The following is a 13,748-nucleotide window of genomic DNA, read 5'->3' as shown; positions in this document are numbered from 1 at the left end:
ACATCACTTGGGAGTTCCGAGAAGCTTAATTATTCACTGCTTGTAATACCACTTAAGATCCGTTGTGAAATGGGAATTAACATGCACACTTTAATTGCTGCATCTACACAAACTAAATGACAAATAATTATTTTAGTAGTACTGTAACTATTTAAGAACAGCTGATTTAATACAAGATACTGTGTCTTCCTACAAACCTTACCTCTCTGGTTTATTTTAAAAGGCTCACTAACTTTCGAAGTTAAGAACAATACATTACACTGAAATTCAGAAATCAAGACGCTAGTACCCAGTTTCACACTAACAAAATTCTCAATAGCTTTTGGTGCAGCTTTAATAGTGACTTTGATATTTACGAACAGAAGAGGCCAAGACTAATTTGAAGAAAATATGAATTTGCCAGATATCACATAAAAGGATTTAATGGTTATGAGAATCAAAGCACAAACACAGACCTCCAAAATTTCTTTAGACTATGAAAACACAATACTGAATATGAATGCAGCCAGCGGAGCGTCCTCATCACAAATCAAGATTGTGAGAACTGCCACAAGTGCAGTAAGAAAAATAAACAAATAACAGGTGAGGTACAAGACAGCTATAGTCCAAAAGTTTTGAGGCCCAACCTAAGTAAGTCCCTCTAAGGGAGGGGATAAATTAAGTCAAGCACATTAGCATAGCTTCTGGACCAAAGCTACCTCATATCTGATTAGCTCTGACAGCAGAGCTTAAGTGCTCATATCTGTTCCTCTGTTCCTGAAGTCTCTCTAAGGTATTATTAATTTATCATGATGAGGTACACAGTTAAACATAGAGCACTTTAACTGTGTTCCAATTTTATTTATTACTTTGATATTGACTCAGTGAGTCACCTCAGAAAAATCAGGTAACACACAGACTTAAATTTTCTTATTTGTAAAATGACCTACAGAATGTGCCTACTTCAAAACAACACAGCAATCATTATCATTCTTGGAGTATTCTGAAGTAAGAAAGAACAAGCCCCTGAAGTACACGTTTTCAAATGACCAAAAAAACCAATCTTTACAAGTAGCTTCCCTCTTATGCACTGGAGTTACAGACCAGAACAATGAAGCATTATGGATCTTTTGTTTATCCTAAACTCCTATTTAAAAAAAAATTACGGTTTAGATATTGGCTTCAGGTGTTTCAACATTTTCTGTATGATGAATAGTCAAAAAAGTACAAGAGTCTGGAATGTATTTTGAGGAGAGCAATTCCAGGTATTTCATATTCTTACATGAATGATTCTATTGCCAGTAGAAAAAGAAAACAAAAAGTCTAATATATGATTTTTAATAACATAAACAGTGATTGTATACAAGGATAAGCATGCTCCTGAAAAGTTACCCTTTAGTCTAACAATACTTTTATATCACATAGTATATTCTTCTCCCCAAGATGCAAACTTCTGTTGAAGTAGATCATAAATCGATATATTTAATATTGACACTATTAGCTATAGATTTATAACAAACTCTTACACTAAATCTATGTCACCAAAACAGTCTGTAATCTGAGAAGTTAAAAGAAACTGTCAATTCCATCACATACTCACAAAATTAGTTTCAAAGCTAAGACATACCATCTTTTGAATTTCTCTTCTGATGAAAGGAAATTTTGTTATTTAATCTATATACAGTGAAAAATACAAAAGTACTACAAAGCATTACAAAATCAGTTTTGTGTAAATAAAATTACCGTCTCATAGCACACTGCTCCTGCAAAATGTCGGATAATAAAGCCTTCATCATCTCTGATATTTCTGTGAACAGCCAATTTAGACTTTCTAGGAATCTGGAATTAAAAAATTGAATTAAAAAGAACAATTACACTGGAAAGTGAGGAAAAGTTTATTCTTAAAACATGATCATGATTATGCCAGGAGCACTAGGTGTTAAAATGACATCTTCTGCAATACAATCATGATGACCACTACCATTGCCATTCACACACAGATACTCCAAAAACCTATTTTCATTCTCATTCACACCCTTAGATACCTCACATTCAAAATAAAAGCCACCAGGATTGCTAACATCGGCTAGTCGATTTTCTTTTTGTTTTTAATCAACAATTTCTGTACTGTTCATTCCACAGATGATGAATACCCTTGTCATATGAATTGTGGTGAGGTGGGTGTTCGTCTATTCTCCCAAGTAACTAGCAATAAGATGAGTGGAAATGGCCTCAAGTTGCACGAGGGGAGGTTTAGATTGGATATTAGGAAAAATTTCTTCACCAAGAGAGTGGTCAAGCATTGGAACAGGCTGCCCAGGGAGGTGGTGGAGTCACCATCACTGGAAGTGTTCAAAAAAACGTGTAGACGTGGCACTTCAGGATATGGTTTAGTGGGCATGGTGGTGTTAGGTTGATGGTTGGACTTGATGATCTTGAAGGTCTTTTCCAACCTTAATGACTCTGTGAATAGCATTAGATAGAAGCTTAAAATACATTTTCAGATGGTGTATTTTAAAAGGCAATCACCTAGTTGATCGTACACATACCAACAAAAGTATTTCATTACACAGCAATCCAGTTAAGCAAGGTAAGTGGAAACGTAACAAAAAGTAAATGGATGACAATTATATTTGGGTTGCATTTTTTTCATTGGGGTACTAACTTTTCTTCTTTTTTTTTTTTTTCTTTTTTTTTTTTTCTTTTTTTTTTTTTTTTTTTAAATTTCAACAGAAATCAGAGAACCATTGAATAGTTTGGGTTGAAAGGGACCTTTAAAGGTCATCTAGTCCAACACCCCTGCAGTGAGCAAGGACATCTTCAACTAGTTTAGGTTGCTCAGAGCCCTGTCCAACCTGACCTTGATTGTTTCCAGGGATGGGGCACCTGTTCCAGTGTTTAGGTCATGTACATAAGTTGCAGTAATTTGCATTAATCTTCCACAGAGTGCTGTATGTTAAAGAATTAACAACAACAAAAAGGTTTTCCTTGTGTGTTCCCTATTTTAATCTCTGAAGTTCTAGCTATACACTCTATGTGAGTCAGATATTCTCCAAAGCAAGCAATTTTTGAAAGGATCAACAAAATAGCCCATCTGATATGAAAGACTCTAAATTAAAATGTGGGTTTATTTCCTTTTCATGCATTACATGTTAACAAACTTCAAATGTAAGTGAAGAATATGGCTTTAGTTTCAGCAGGATATTAGAATTGCTAGAAGACTTAAGCCTTCAGTGAACTTTTCAACAAACCTAATAACCAAACTTGTCCTTAACAAAAGAATATGGGGATTGTGCAGACTGGTGTGGTATGAGATTTCTTAAGAAAGGCTTTCATTAAATTGAAGTGTTACTATCAACTCTTCCAAGAACTGTTTTATTAAAACAAGACAGACAGCAAAAATAAACCTACAGAGAGTCTGAAATGGTCCTTGTGTTTTTGGTGCACAACTGAAGTAAAATGCTGGTCACTTGGTTGGGGAAGACGATTTTCTTCATCCAAAATATCCAGTACACCTATTAATTTTGCTTCAATCAAATCTATTAATAAAACAAAATGTGTTTACAAAAATTGAATATATAACCTCATATCAGAACCAAACATTACAAGTTTAAAATGCTACTGATCTGATTCTGTGTAACTGTATATAGGGAAAGCTGTTAACACAACATACAAAAAGTCATTGCAAATTAATTTTACATATCTGAATTCTTTACTTAATCGATATCCTATATATACAAAATTCTATCTCTAACACAAGGAACCTGGGGGAAAAAAGATCAGGCACGGATTGTTCTATTTTTACTCTGTGTCTCAAGGGGAATTTAGTCACCTAATTCCCAAAAGGTGCCTAAATATTTCTGTGGTACAACCATAGGTCTTTATGACTAATTACTTATATTGTTGGAGGGGGGGTTTAAGCTTTTCATCCATGTTCCACCACATGCCGAAACTAAATGCATGAAAACACTCATACGTCCATTCACAACAGGATTCAGGGAGAAAAATGAAATGCGTTTGTTTTAAGAAAAGCAGATCAGACTTGAGCATACAGCAGTGGTTTTACAACTTTTTACAAGTGTATCGCCTTGACCTTTCACATACATATACAAAAGCCCTTGAAAGCTGACATAGAAATTCATGCTCTTGAAACTATGAGACATAAGAATTTTGCAGCTTTTAAAACTTTCTTGTATTATCTATGAAACTGTTCTTGTAAGAGGAATTTTTATTACCTACTTTTCTCTGGAAAGGAAGAAATGACTAATGCTTGCACTGCAGCAGTGCCTATGAACTCCTACCACAGACTATAAACAGCATGAGACTATAAAGCACAAAGACAGCCCCAATCCAAGAATTTACGCTTATAAAATCTGCATAAGCTAATTTAGCTACAGAGATGACTAACATTCCATCAAAACATTCTAACATACTGTTAGACATTCAAACAACTGTTTCTAAGATTCTTCCACAGTGTTAAAGAATTGTCCATGTCAACATAATATCCCTCTCTTTTGTGACAGTTAATAATTCTACATGTTCAGGGCTGCCAGTGGCCTGGTCTAACACCTTAACCAAAATAGTATTTTTACAGAAACCAACATTACGTTTCTCACTCACTTCAAAAGGCAGTAGAAAATCCTTTCCCCCTGACTATGCAAGAACAGAAAAAATGCATATATGCTGTGCTTTAACTAAGCTGTAACTTTATTAAGTTATCTAAGAATAACTCATACAATGAAGAAATGTGCCAAATCTGTAGTGGGGTATCATATGTTGGTTGGAATAGGAAAAGGGGTCATGACTGAGAGACTGCTACTTTTATTCTTAGGTAAGCTGCCCAAATCTTTTCTGTGGCAGGAGAAGGCAACAACTTGGCACCGGTCTCTACAACCTGATCCATCTTTCCACTGTGAGTCAGCCAGAGACCTTTTCTTCCAGTAGGCACCAGGGAACCCCTATGATCCTGAGAGATGTTTCACAAAACACATGCACTGGTGAGGAAGCAACCCTTTTTATAGAGACGTGACAGTCTCTAAACTATAAAAACATTTTTGGGAACATGTTCAGCCTTATATACACATTATTAAACACATTATTAAAGCACCAGAAGAGATAAGATTTGTATCCATAGAAGTCACCTGTTTCCTGTCGCTATGCTTTTGTTCCCTCCTCCAAATACCTTCCTATTGCTTTTTTACTAGATGGCTAAGAGGTGCGCTTGACAAGAGTTGTCTTTAGTTAGGTCAGAGTTAGCGACTGTACAGTCCTAGCTGACAAAGGGAAAACTTCTTCAACAGAGCTACAGGAACTCAGAAGAACCAGACATTTTGCAACAGATGTTGAATTCTGTCACTCTGAATCTTCTGCTCAGCGAGACCTGAGTAGCTACCATAGCAAATTACTGTAAATGCAAAAGCAAGATGAACTTTTGTTGACAAAACACCAATTCAGAGAACACAAGCTGAAGACAAAGGAAACAGCAACACAAAAACAACCCCACAACATCATCTTAAGTCTCTGGTATTTCAGTCTGTGGAAATGTAAAAGCAGCAGTAACATCTAAAGCCTGTTGCCTGTAGTTCATTTTGTTTCTTTGCTCATTGACTCAAAAAAGGTGGGAGGGAATAGGATGGGATTTTTATAATTCATGGGATATTTTTCCCCAGACACCTTGACGCCTTCACTTTATTTACCCTGTGTAGGTGTTCTGATTAGTTTTCTAGGAAAACACACAAGAAATTCACAAGACTGAGCTGCAGTTATTACACACTGTAGGACAACATGGCTCTATTACCAACCAACATTGGAATGTTATACAAAGCTGGAAGAATTCACAAGGTTGCAACCGTCATTAAAAGCATAAAATTACTAGTGCTATGTGTATTTTGACTCTTCTGCTTGAGGCTTTTTTTTCCTCCATGACACTAACGAATAGCTTGACATTTCAAAAAGTACATACCTATACAGTCCTGATTATCTACATAGCGCACTTCATTAACCCCCAGGCCTTCTTTTTGGTAAAGTTCTTGTTCCTAAAAAAAGGAGTAATTTAAAAGAGAAAACACCACTCACCATGTATTGTTTTTACCCACTAAAGAGCTTTTTTAAATAAACATGAAGGTTTTTTTAAATACAGCATGAATCAACAAACATTTTAGAATTTCCTTCCACAGTTTGAATATATTCCAACTTCACCTCCTTAACGATACGCCCAGACAATTAGATATTCCCATTAGGTATGAGATATTGTCCCGTATCTGGATACCTCATTTTAATGAATGGTAAAAAAGAAGAATGAAGATTGTTGTTTTTCAAAAAGCCGTATTCTTTTCTAGCACAAGCAGATGTCACACAGTAGGAAAACAATTTGTCAACTGAATTTTTTTTAAGCTAAGCATAATGTGTAATCTTATGGAAAGCAGTGCTACTTTAAATAAATCTTTAGTAAGAAAACAAATCCTCAACTATAACATTAAATATAACATACCTCTTTCAGAATCCTTTCATTAAAAAACTGCTGCAGTTTTTCATTACAGTAGTTAATACAGAATTGTTCAAAACTGTTGTGTTCAAAGTATTCTGAAAAACAGAAGTTAAAACTTTTATGATAAACAACTGTTCCAAGACTTTATATTACATAGTAACTAGGGAAAGCTTCATAGCGCTAATATTTAAAATCGCATTCAGGTCCATATCTCTTTTTTCCGTGAAATAAAATCCTTTACAGATTTTCAAGTTGGGCATAAGACAAGATACAAAAATACTGCAGCAGATCATATTTCTAAGACAAATAACAGTTATATCTGGCAGCAAACCAAAGCAAGATGCTACTACACAGTGACATCATAGCTCTAAAGACCTGAAAACCAAAGGTTCCCTTTTTCACCGGTCTTGGACCACCTTAGCAGGGCACATTAGAAAACATGCCCTATTCTGAATCTTAGTGAGCCAAAGAGGACAAAGCTATACAGGAACCATTAAAAGAAGCTCTACACCTCCTCTACATTCTTGTATCTCAGAAAAACGAGGCTTTATTTGCTTTCTTGATATTTTCTTAAGTCCTTGTAACCCATCCCACCCACCACTGCCAAAAAGAAAACTTTCACACTCTCCATTACAGAATTTATAATTGAATCTTTGGTGGTAATAATAGAAAACTTGAAAATTAATCCTTCTTTTTTAAGTATACTTACCAAAACCAGCTATATCTAGAACTCCAATGAAGAAAGAAGAAGTTTCAAATGGAAAACACTGGTTTACCCTGTTCACTACATGGTCAAACAGATGACTATATACAGTTTTAGCCAAGGCATCACGAGCATTGTTTGCTTGTTCCACTTTCAAGGGTACCCTAAGAAACAAAAACACAGATTTTTCAGAATTCCTTACTCTAAAATACTGAGATTAGACCCTAAACTTAAAAAGAGCCTTTCCAATTATTGTCAAGTGGGACACAAAAAAACCTGAGCTCTAGGCCCAGGCAGGAAATAATCTTGCCAAGTTAGACTAACTATTGTATCTATAAAAGAAAGAATAATGCTTCACTATCCTCAGTAGAAGTGAGATGCAGATGTTTTCATACTTGCTCATTAGATAATTAGAAACTATATCGATAATTGTCAGAGAAAGATATTTAAATATACCTTTCTATAAATATATACATTCCCATCTACAAAAAAAGCAAACAAACAAAAACCTCACAAGTCTCATCTTCAAAGCCTATGAAATGCATGACAAAATCATGGGAGTATCAGGCAAATATAACTACATATTTATCTGTAAATATAATAATATATATCTAGCTATTTCATAAAGTCAGTATGACAGTGACATGCTTAGAACACATATATTTCAAAGTACATTTAACCACCTGATTCCCTGTACAAATACACTGTATAAGACTTTTATTTTTTTAAGTAGGTTTTGGATTAACAGATAAAAGTACCAAAACTAAAAAGCAGTTACACTCTGCCCAGCTGAGGAAGTGCCTGTAGGAGTCTCAAGAATAAGACAACTGATACAAGGATAAAGCCTTAAGGAAATGTTTAAGAAACAACATGAGAGAAGTATGAAAAATGAACTTTTGGCTTTATGGTATGATTGTAAATTGCACCTAGATCCTAATCATGTTGCCAAAGAATTCAACAGCAAAATTCCCATTAATCTGAACAGAATTAGACCAGAACAGCATCAGACTGCCAAAGATCAAAACTCTCCAAATAATCTTTACATGTCAATGAAAAAAATATAAATGGAAAGGGGAAAAAAAAAAAATAACGAGAGCCCCTTGCCAGGCAGTATCAAAATTTCATGCATGGACAGAATGCCTACAACTTAGAACAAGTATGGGTACACAAAGGCTTTGCACAATGCTGTATTGTGACAGACAGACATGTACAATGTTAAAGTAAATCAAAAGAAAAGATTTTTAGGGAGAGCGTCTTTGCTAACCAAACTGATAAAATTTGCAAGAACAGGGAGAAATAAGATTTTTATCACACCAAGCCTGTTTGTCATGAAGAATACAGGATGACGGCTGTATGCCAAAAGCTGTTACGCTTTTTCTAAATATCTCAATCAGCTGGCTTAATAAAACAAACCACTTCCCCCCATATAGCTTGCCTCTTGTATCCTTGGACCACCAGTGCTACAACAACAATTTAGTAAGAATCAAAGGATAGACTGTCCAGCTAAGCTGGCCGATCACAAATTATGGAACTTCTGAAATATGCAGCAAATCTACGTTTAAAAAAAAAAAAAAAACCTCTCACCTGAACTGTTTAAGTAAGCCCTACGTGCAAGGCTCGGGATGCCACGGCTGCAGAACGGCCCTATCGCCCCCTCCAGGTAGTTTTCTGTACACAGGAGTACCAAGAGCTGGCCGGTCAGAAAAAGAAACCTTAACGCTACACGGCTGACCCCTATTGCATCATTTCCTTCACTTCCCAGAATTCACAAGCACTACACTAACTCAAATTTATTATTTCTGCATTTTTGCAAGGATGATACTTCTGATGCAGAAACATGAGACTGATGGAGATCACTTTCCATTGTGACTGCTAAGTCAGGGAACCAGAGACTCCGTCCACTAAGGACACCTGCAGCTACATTACATTAGGTAGTAATTAGCTTTAACACACAATCTTGTCTTCCACTAAGTATCTCCTGACTGATCTTAAGGTAACGAGTACTGACAGAGATCTTATCTTATAAATAGAAGGAAGGTACCTTTACATTCTGTTCTGATACGTTTAAGAGATCAGAATACTAATTCCCACACGTCAGCTGCAGGACTATTACATAATACAATACACTAAAATCATTTATGCTTTCAACTTCTTTTTTTTTAAGTATGTTAAGCAACATGGCAGAGTCATACTTCTAGAGTATGTAATTATGAAGTGGCCCTGTTCTTCAAAAACAACAAATTCTGCCATTATTAAGTAGAATTCCAGACACTGCACAAAACCCTATTTTTATTTTAAATTATCATAGAACAGAAAGTCATGGAAAGAAAATATAACCCTGCAATGTGTTTTGCACAGCTGAAAGTATAGAACCACAAAATAATGCTGAAATTGCACAGAGCCAGTCGATATGGAACTGACAGTCAAAATGAGCAACTTCCTTCTTGCGAACTCAGCTTTCCCTGAGCTCCTCCCTTCCCCTTGTCTGTATACTGACAAAGAAATCTCTTTCCTGCTCCTGTTTCTTGTTTCAACAGGAAAAAAATATTTTTCTTCCTCTATTTCACCTTCTCCTCCTCTTCTCCTTCCATCAGCTACTTGTAAGGAGCAGAGAAGAAATCATTCCAATTTTCTAAGATATTTGGTAAAGCTGCAATGAAAAAAACTTGTTTGGTCTTCATACTAATTTCTTCAGCGAGGTTTCCAGCGATCCCCAAGGTCTGAGGACTGGGGGGAAGCGCTCTCACGGGCTGGATTTATCCTGTGGACAATTCCATGAAGTTGCCAAACATTTTCCAAAACAAATAAACTGCAATTACAGTATGTGCAATTTGACCATGGTTGTCAACAATTCAGGGAGAAGAGAGCAGGTGAAGTGATACCTATCAGTCACTGTCATCCAGTCTGGTTACTACTTCACAAATCAAATGGCCTGGATGAAATAACCCTCCCTAGTGAAAGGCCTAAGTAATTAAACAATATAAGCAGCGCATTTGTTATTTGATAAAAGTTAAAGTTCCTAAAATGATAGAGAAACAGTTTTTTTACAAAAACATAATTTTTGAAGTGACTAGCCTCCCAGAGTTTTTCCAACAGAAGCTTCAGTACCACCACAAAAACAAAATAAACAAAAAAGGCATTTTGGTAGAAAACATACTCTGAAAGAAGCTGGAGGACCTAGAATGATGTCAAGTTTAATTTTTCACACTGTAAAATAATTTACTTTGTGATGACAGAGTTCTGTTTGAAAGCCTTCTTGGAACGGGAGAAACTGAATAAGAGATTAGTACAGTGCATTTATTTACAGTCTAAGAGGTGTACCAGATTTTTTTCTCTCTGTAAACACACTTCACATGGATGGCAAAAATCAGCCATCAAAAAACATCAGCCAAGAAGATGATCATTATGCTCTTTTTGGGAGACTAACAAGAATGGATAAACGTAGTGCAGCTGTCAAGTCTCCCTGGCAGTCCAGTGCACATTAGTATTTAATAAAATCCAGGAAGATAGCATTTAGCATCACCCTCCTACTGCTCCTTGTTAGCTCCATTGTGCCGGACAGAACAAAGCCTTTGTTATACTCCGAGCACAGTGATTTCAGCTGAGCTATTTATTCACTGTGACCTATTAGGACTCACATGATCTACTCACACACAAAGGGACTCTAAGAAAGAGAGAGAGAAATGAGTAGCTCTTTGGGTTGCTGGAACAAAATAAAACAACGTCCTTGTCAAAACTCTAATATCGATAGCAATCAAATAGTTTCTAAACTATGCTACCATAGCAAAACCTGGTGGTTATTTAGTAAGTATCTAAAACAGTCCAGTCCACTTTCCTTGTACGTGCAGTAAGTCACATGAGAAAAAGATATTAGCGTATTTATTCGCATATGTTTGCTTTTAGCTGCACAAGTTTAGAAAAGGTTAGAGAAATAGGTTTAATGCATTAATCCTTTGAGATGGTGGAAGGAGTCCTCTAAATTCATTTTTGCCACCCACAAAGTAAAACATTGGGGAAAAGTATGATCTTCTTGCACAAAAACACAGCTGCTTGTGGTTGCAGACTTTTGAAACCGTACACTTGCTAACAACGCCCCGGGCTTATCAGGATAAATATGCTGAAAGGAAAATCTTTAGTCATAATCCAAAGTGAATTTGAAGTTGTGAACAAAGACTGAATTTGTTCTTTAAGAAACTTTCCTTAACAGGGTCTCTTGAAATGTAGTGAAAGGGAAGCAGTATATTATGATACACCTTTGCTTTAGTGCTTGCTACATCCCACCAAACATTCTCATAAGTATACAGACACACTTTATCTATACGTTATGTGTACAACAGCCAAAACCAATCTGTTGTCAGAGGCAGAGTCAACAGCTCACTGAGAGCATTTCCAGTGGGATGCCATCTGCATCTGACATGGATGTGATTTAGTTAACTAGTCCTCCTGCTTCTAGTTAACACTTTCACTAAATAGGAATGAGAAAAGTAAGAGTATTTTCAAAAAACAGTCTGATAATACTGAACTGAAAAAGCAGGAAATCTTAGTAACAAGATTAGCAATTTTCACAATGTGAAATAATTGTGAAATTATTTTCACAAATTGAAGATATGATCTAAAATTCCACAACACAGATTTTGGTAAAGGAAAGCGGTGGTGGTGTATTTAGGAGAATTCAAAAATATAAATGCAAAATGGAGAATAACCAGGTAAGCAGTGAGTCAACAGAGAAAGATCAGCAGTTATAGTGGACCACAAGCTGAATTAAGTAAAAAATGTTGCAAACTCTGCAAACCTGCAATTCTCATACCACCATGCATTACTATGAGCACCATCTGTACTGTACAAGATGTAATTGTCTACTCTAATGTTATCTGTAATACTGATGAAGGTTCTACAGGATGAATATATCAAAGATTTTGCTGTCAATTTAGACATGGTCTGGAAGACTGCAAATAGTAAAACCTGGAAAATATTGGCCACTGGAGGCACTTTGTCATGTCAGACCCATGTCTTCCTACATGTAAAGGTTGTTATAAAAAGAAAAATTATTTGTAACTTCCCCTATCAGCTGATAAGGCAGAAAGATGACAGTGTGTGTGAGTCCTCAATTTCTAATAACTTGGGGAGGGGTGGGGAGGTGGGGTGGTATTTATAACCACTTTCCAGAAATGCACTATTGTCTATATTATGATGAGATCTTGAACTTTTAATTGAAGGCAGAATAACCCTTCCCCAATCATTACTTACCATTTGTCACTGCATTATAACTTTTTCCACGGTAATCACTATGAAGGTTCTAACTTTTGAACATCCCTTCTTTCAAAGTACAAAAGTAAGCAGACCCCCAAGAAGTCTACTTCTTTGCTCTATCTAGAAATACACCTCAAAGCTCAGTTATTCGGTAAGAATGTATTGCTGGAACAATAGCCCATACCCATGCTAAATTTAAGACTCCTGAATATGAATTCATTCAGAAGAGATTTTGTGTTCCCCTAAAAAATACGATGTTCAGACAGTGACAGGCTGTCACTGATGGTTTATTATGCTCAAATTTTGGCCAGGAAGATCAGTGTCATCCTGGATATCAGGAAGCAGGCACTGAACAGTATTTCCACCACAGCTATTCTCTTTTAATTTATCATTATTGGTTGGAATTAGGGGGAGATCAAGATTACTTCTGTTGCAAAGAATGAGCTCTTGACCACTGGAAACTTTCATTACTCAAATCCATTCCATCCCTTGAGGACTAAAAAAGCCAATGTTCTCAAGTGCTCAAAGATCAACTTTTCACCTATAAGTCTGATATAACCTAAGCATGCATTACCTAACATCTGCCACCTTTACTGGCCACAGTGACGTACCAAGGTTAAATCAATCAGCCGCTACTTTGTTTCAGTCCACAAGTTTATGAAACGTTAGCAAATACTTCATACTATAAAACATAAATATAAATAATACTAATACATTTCAAAATACATAAAATATGCAAGGCACTTAATTATGGCTTTCATATATTAAACATCTGGTGTAATGTGCATGAAGTTGCATTTCTGATTCAATGAAACTAAAACAAATCTGACTGTTTCCATAAGTCAATACGAAGCACCCATGCATTCTTCCAACGAGTGATGTGAATGTTAGTTTCCCAATTAAAAGATTGATGCATTCAGCTAAAGACTGAGAACTACTTTTAATGTGCTCAAAACTTTTTAGCCCAAGCTCAGTTTTCAATGCGATGTTTTCTGTAGCTCCAGAAAGTAGACAACGTAGAAAACCAAATGTTAAAACAGACATGAGTTGCACACAGCTTAGCCAGCACCCCTGACAGCTTCCGTGCTAGACGGATCAATCTCAACAAGAGAAAATTTGTGGTGGAAGATAGAGGTTTTCCATAAACCATAAAGTGAAATTGATCATTTTCATAAAACTCAGTTTCACAGAAGTCATAACTTCCATGGTGTTTAAACACATTCCTTGCAATAATTCCTTCTTCGTGGGCATACAGAAAGAAATCATTACCCTATTTCTATGCCTAGGAAGTTACCTTGATGACAGCTTCTTGTTAAAATGTAAGCTACT

At 36.0% G+C, this 13,748-nt stretch overlaps 1 protein-coding gene across 6 annotated transcripts in view; it reads right to left on the bottom strand.

Moving 5' to 3' along the window:
• The window catches only part of MYO6 (myosin VI), a gene marked incomplete at its 3' end in the record, with an annotated part of 80,179 nt that overhangs the window by 31,618 nt on the left and 34,813 nt on the right, over positions 1–13,748 (bottom strand). For all 6 annotated transcript variants that reach the window (XM_081998314.1, XM_081998315.1, XM_081998316.1 and 3 more), the window contains 5 exons: positions 7,176–7,333; positions 6,470–6,561; positions 5,942–6,014; positions 3,391–3,518; positions 1,723–1,818 (listed from right to left, as the gene is read on the bottom strand). In XM_081998314.1, coding sequence (XP_081854440.1) covers positions 1,723–1,818; positions 3,391–3,518; positions 5,942–6,014; positions 6,470–6,561; positions 7,176–7,333 — 547 coding nt within the window. The remainder of the gene's footprint in view (positions 1–1,722; positions 1,819–3,390; positions 3,519–5,941; positions 6,015–6,469; positions 6,562–7,175; positions 7,334–13,748) is intronic.

This window comes from Phaethon aethereus, assembly GCF_964289735.1.
Source record: "Phaethon aethereus genome assembly, chromosome: 3".
Taxonomy (NCBI): domain Eukaryota; kingdom Metazoa; phylum Chordata; class Aves; order Phaethontiformes; family Phaethontidae; genus Phaethon; species Phaethon aethereus.
The sequence above is the reverse complement of the archived record's forward strand: the minus strand, read 5'-3'. Positions and strand labels throughout refer to the sequence as shown.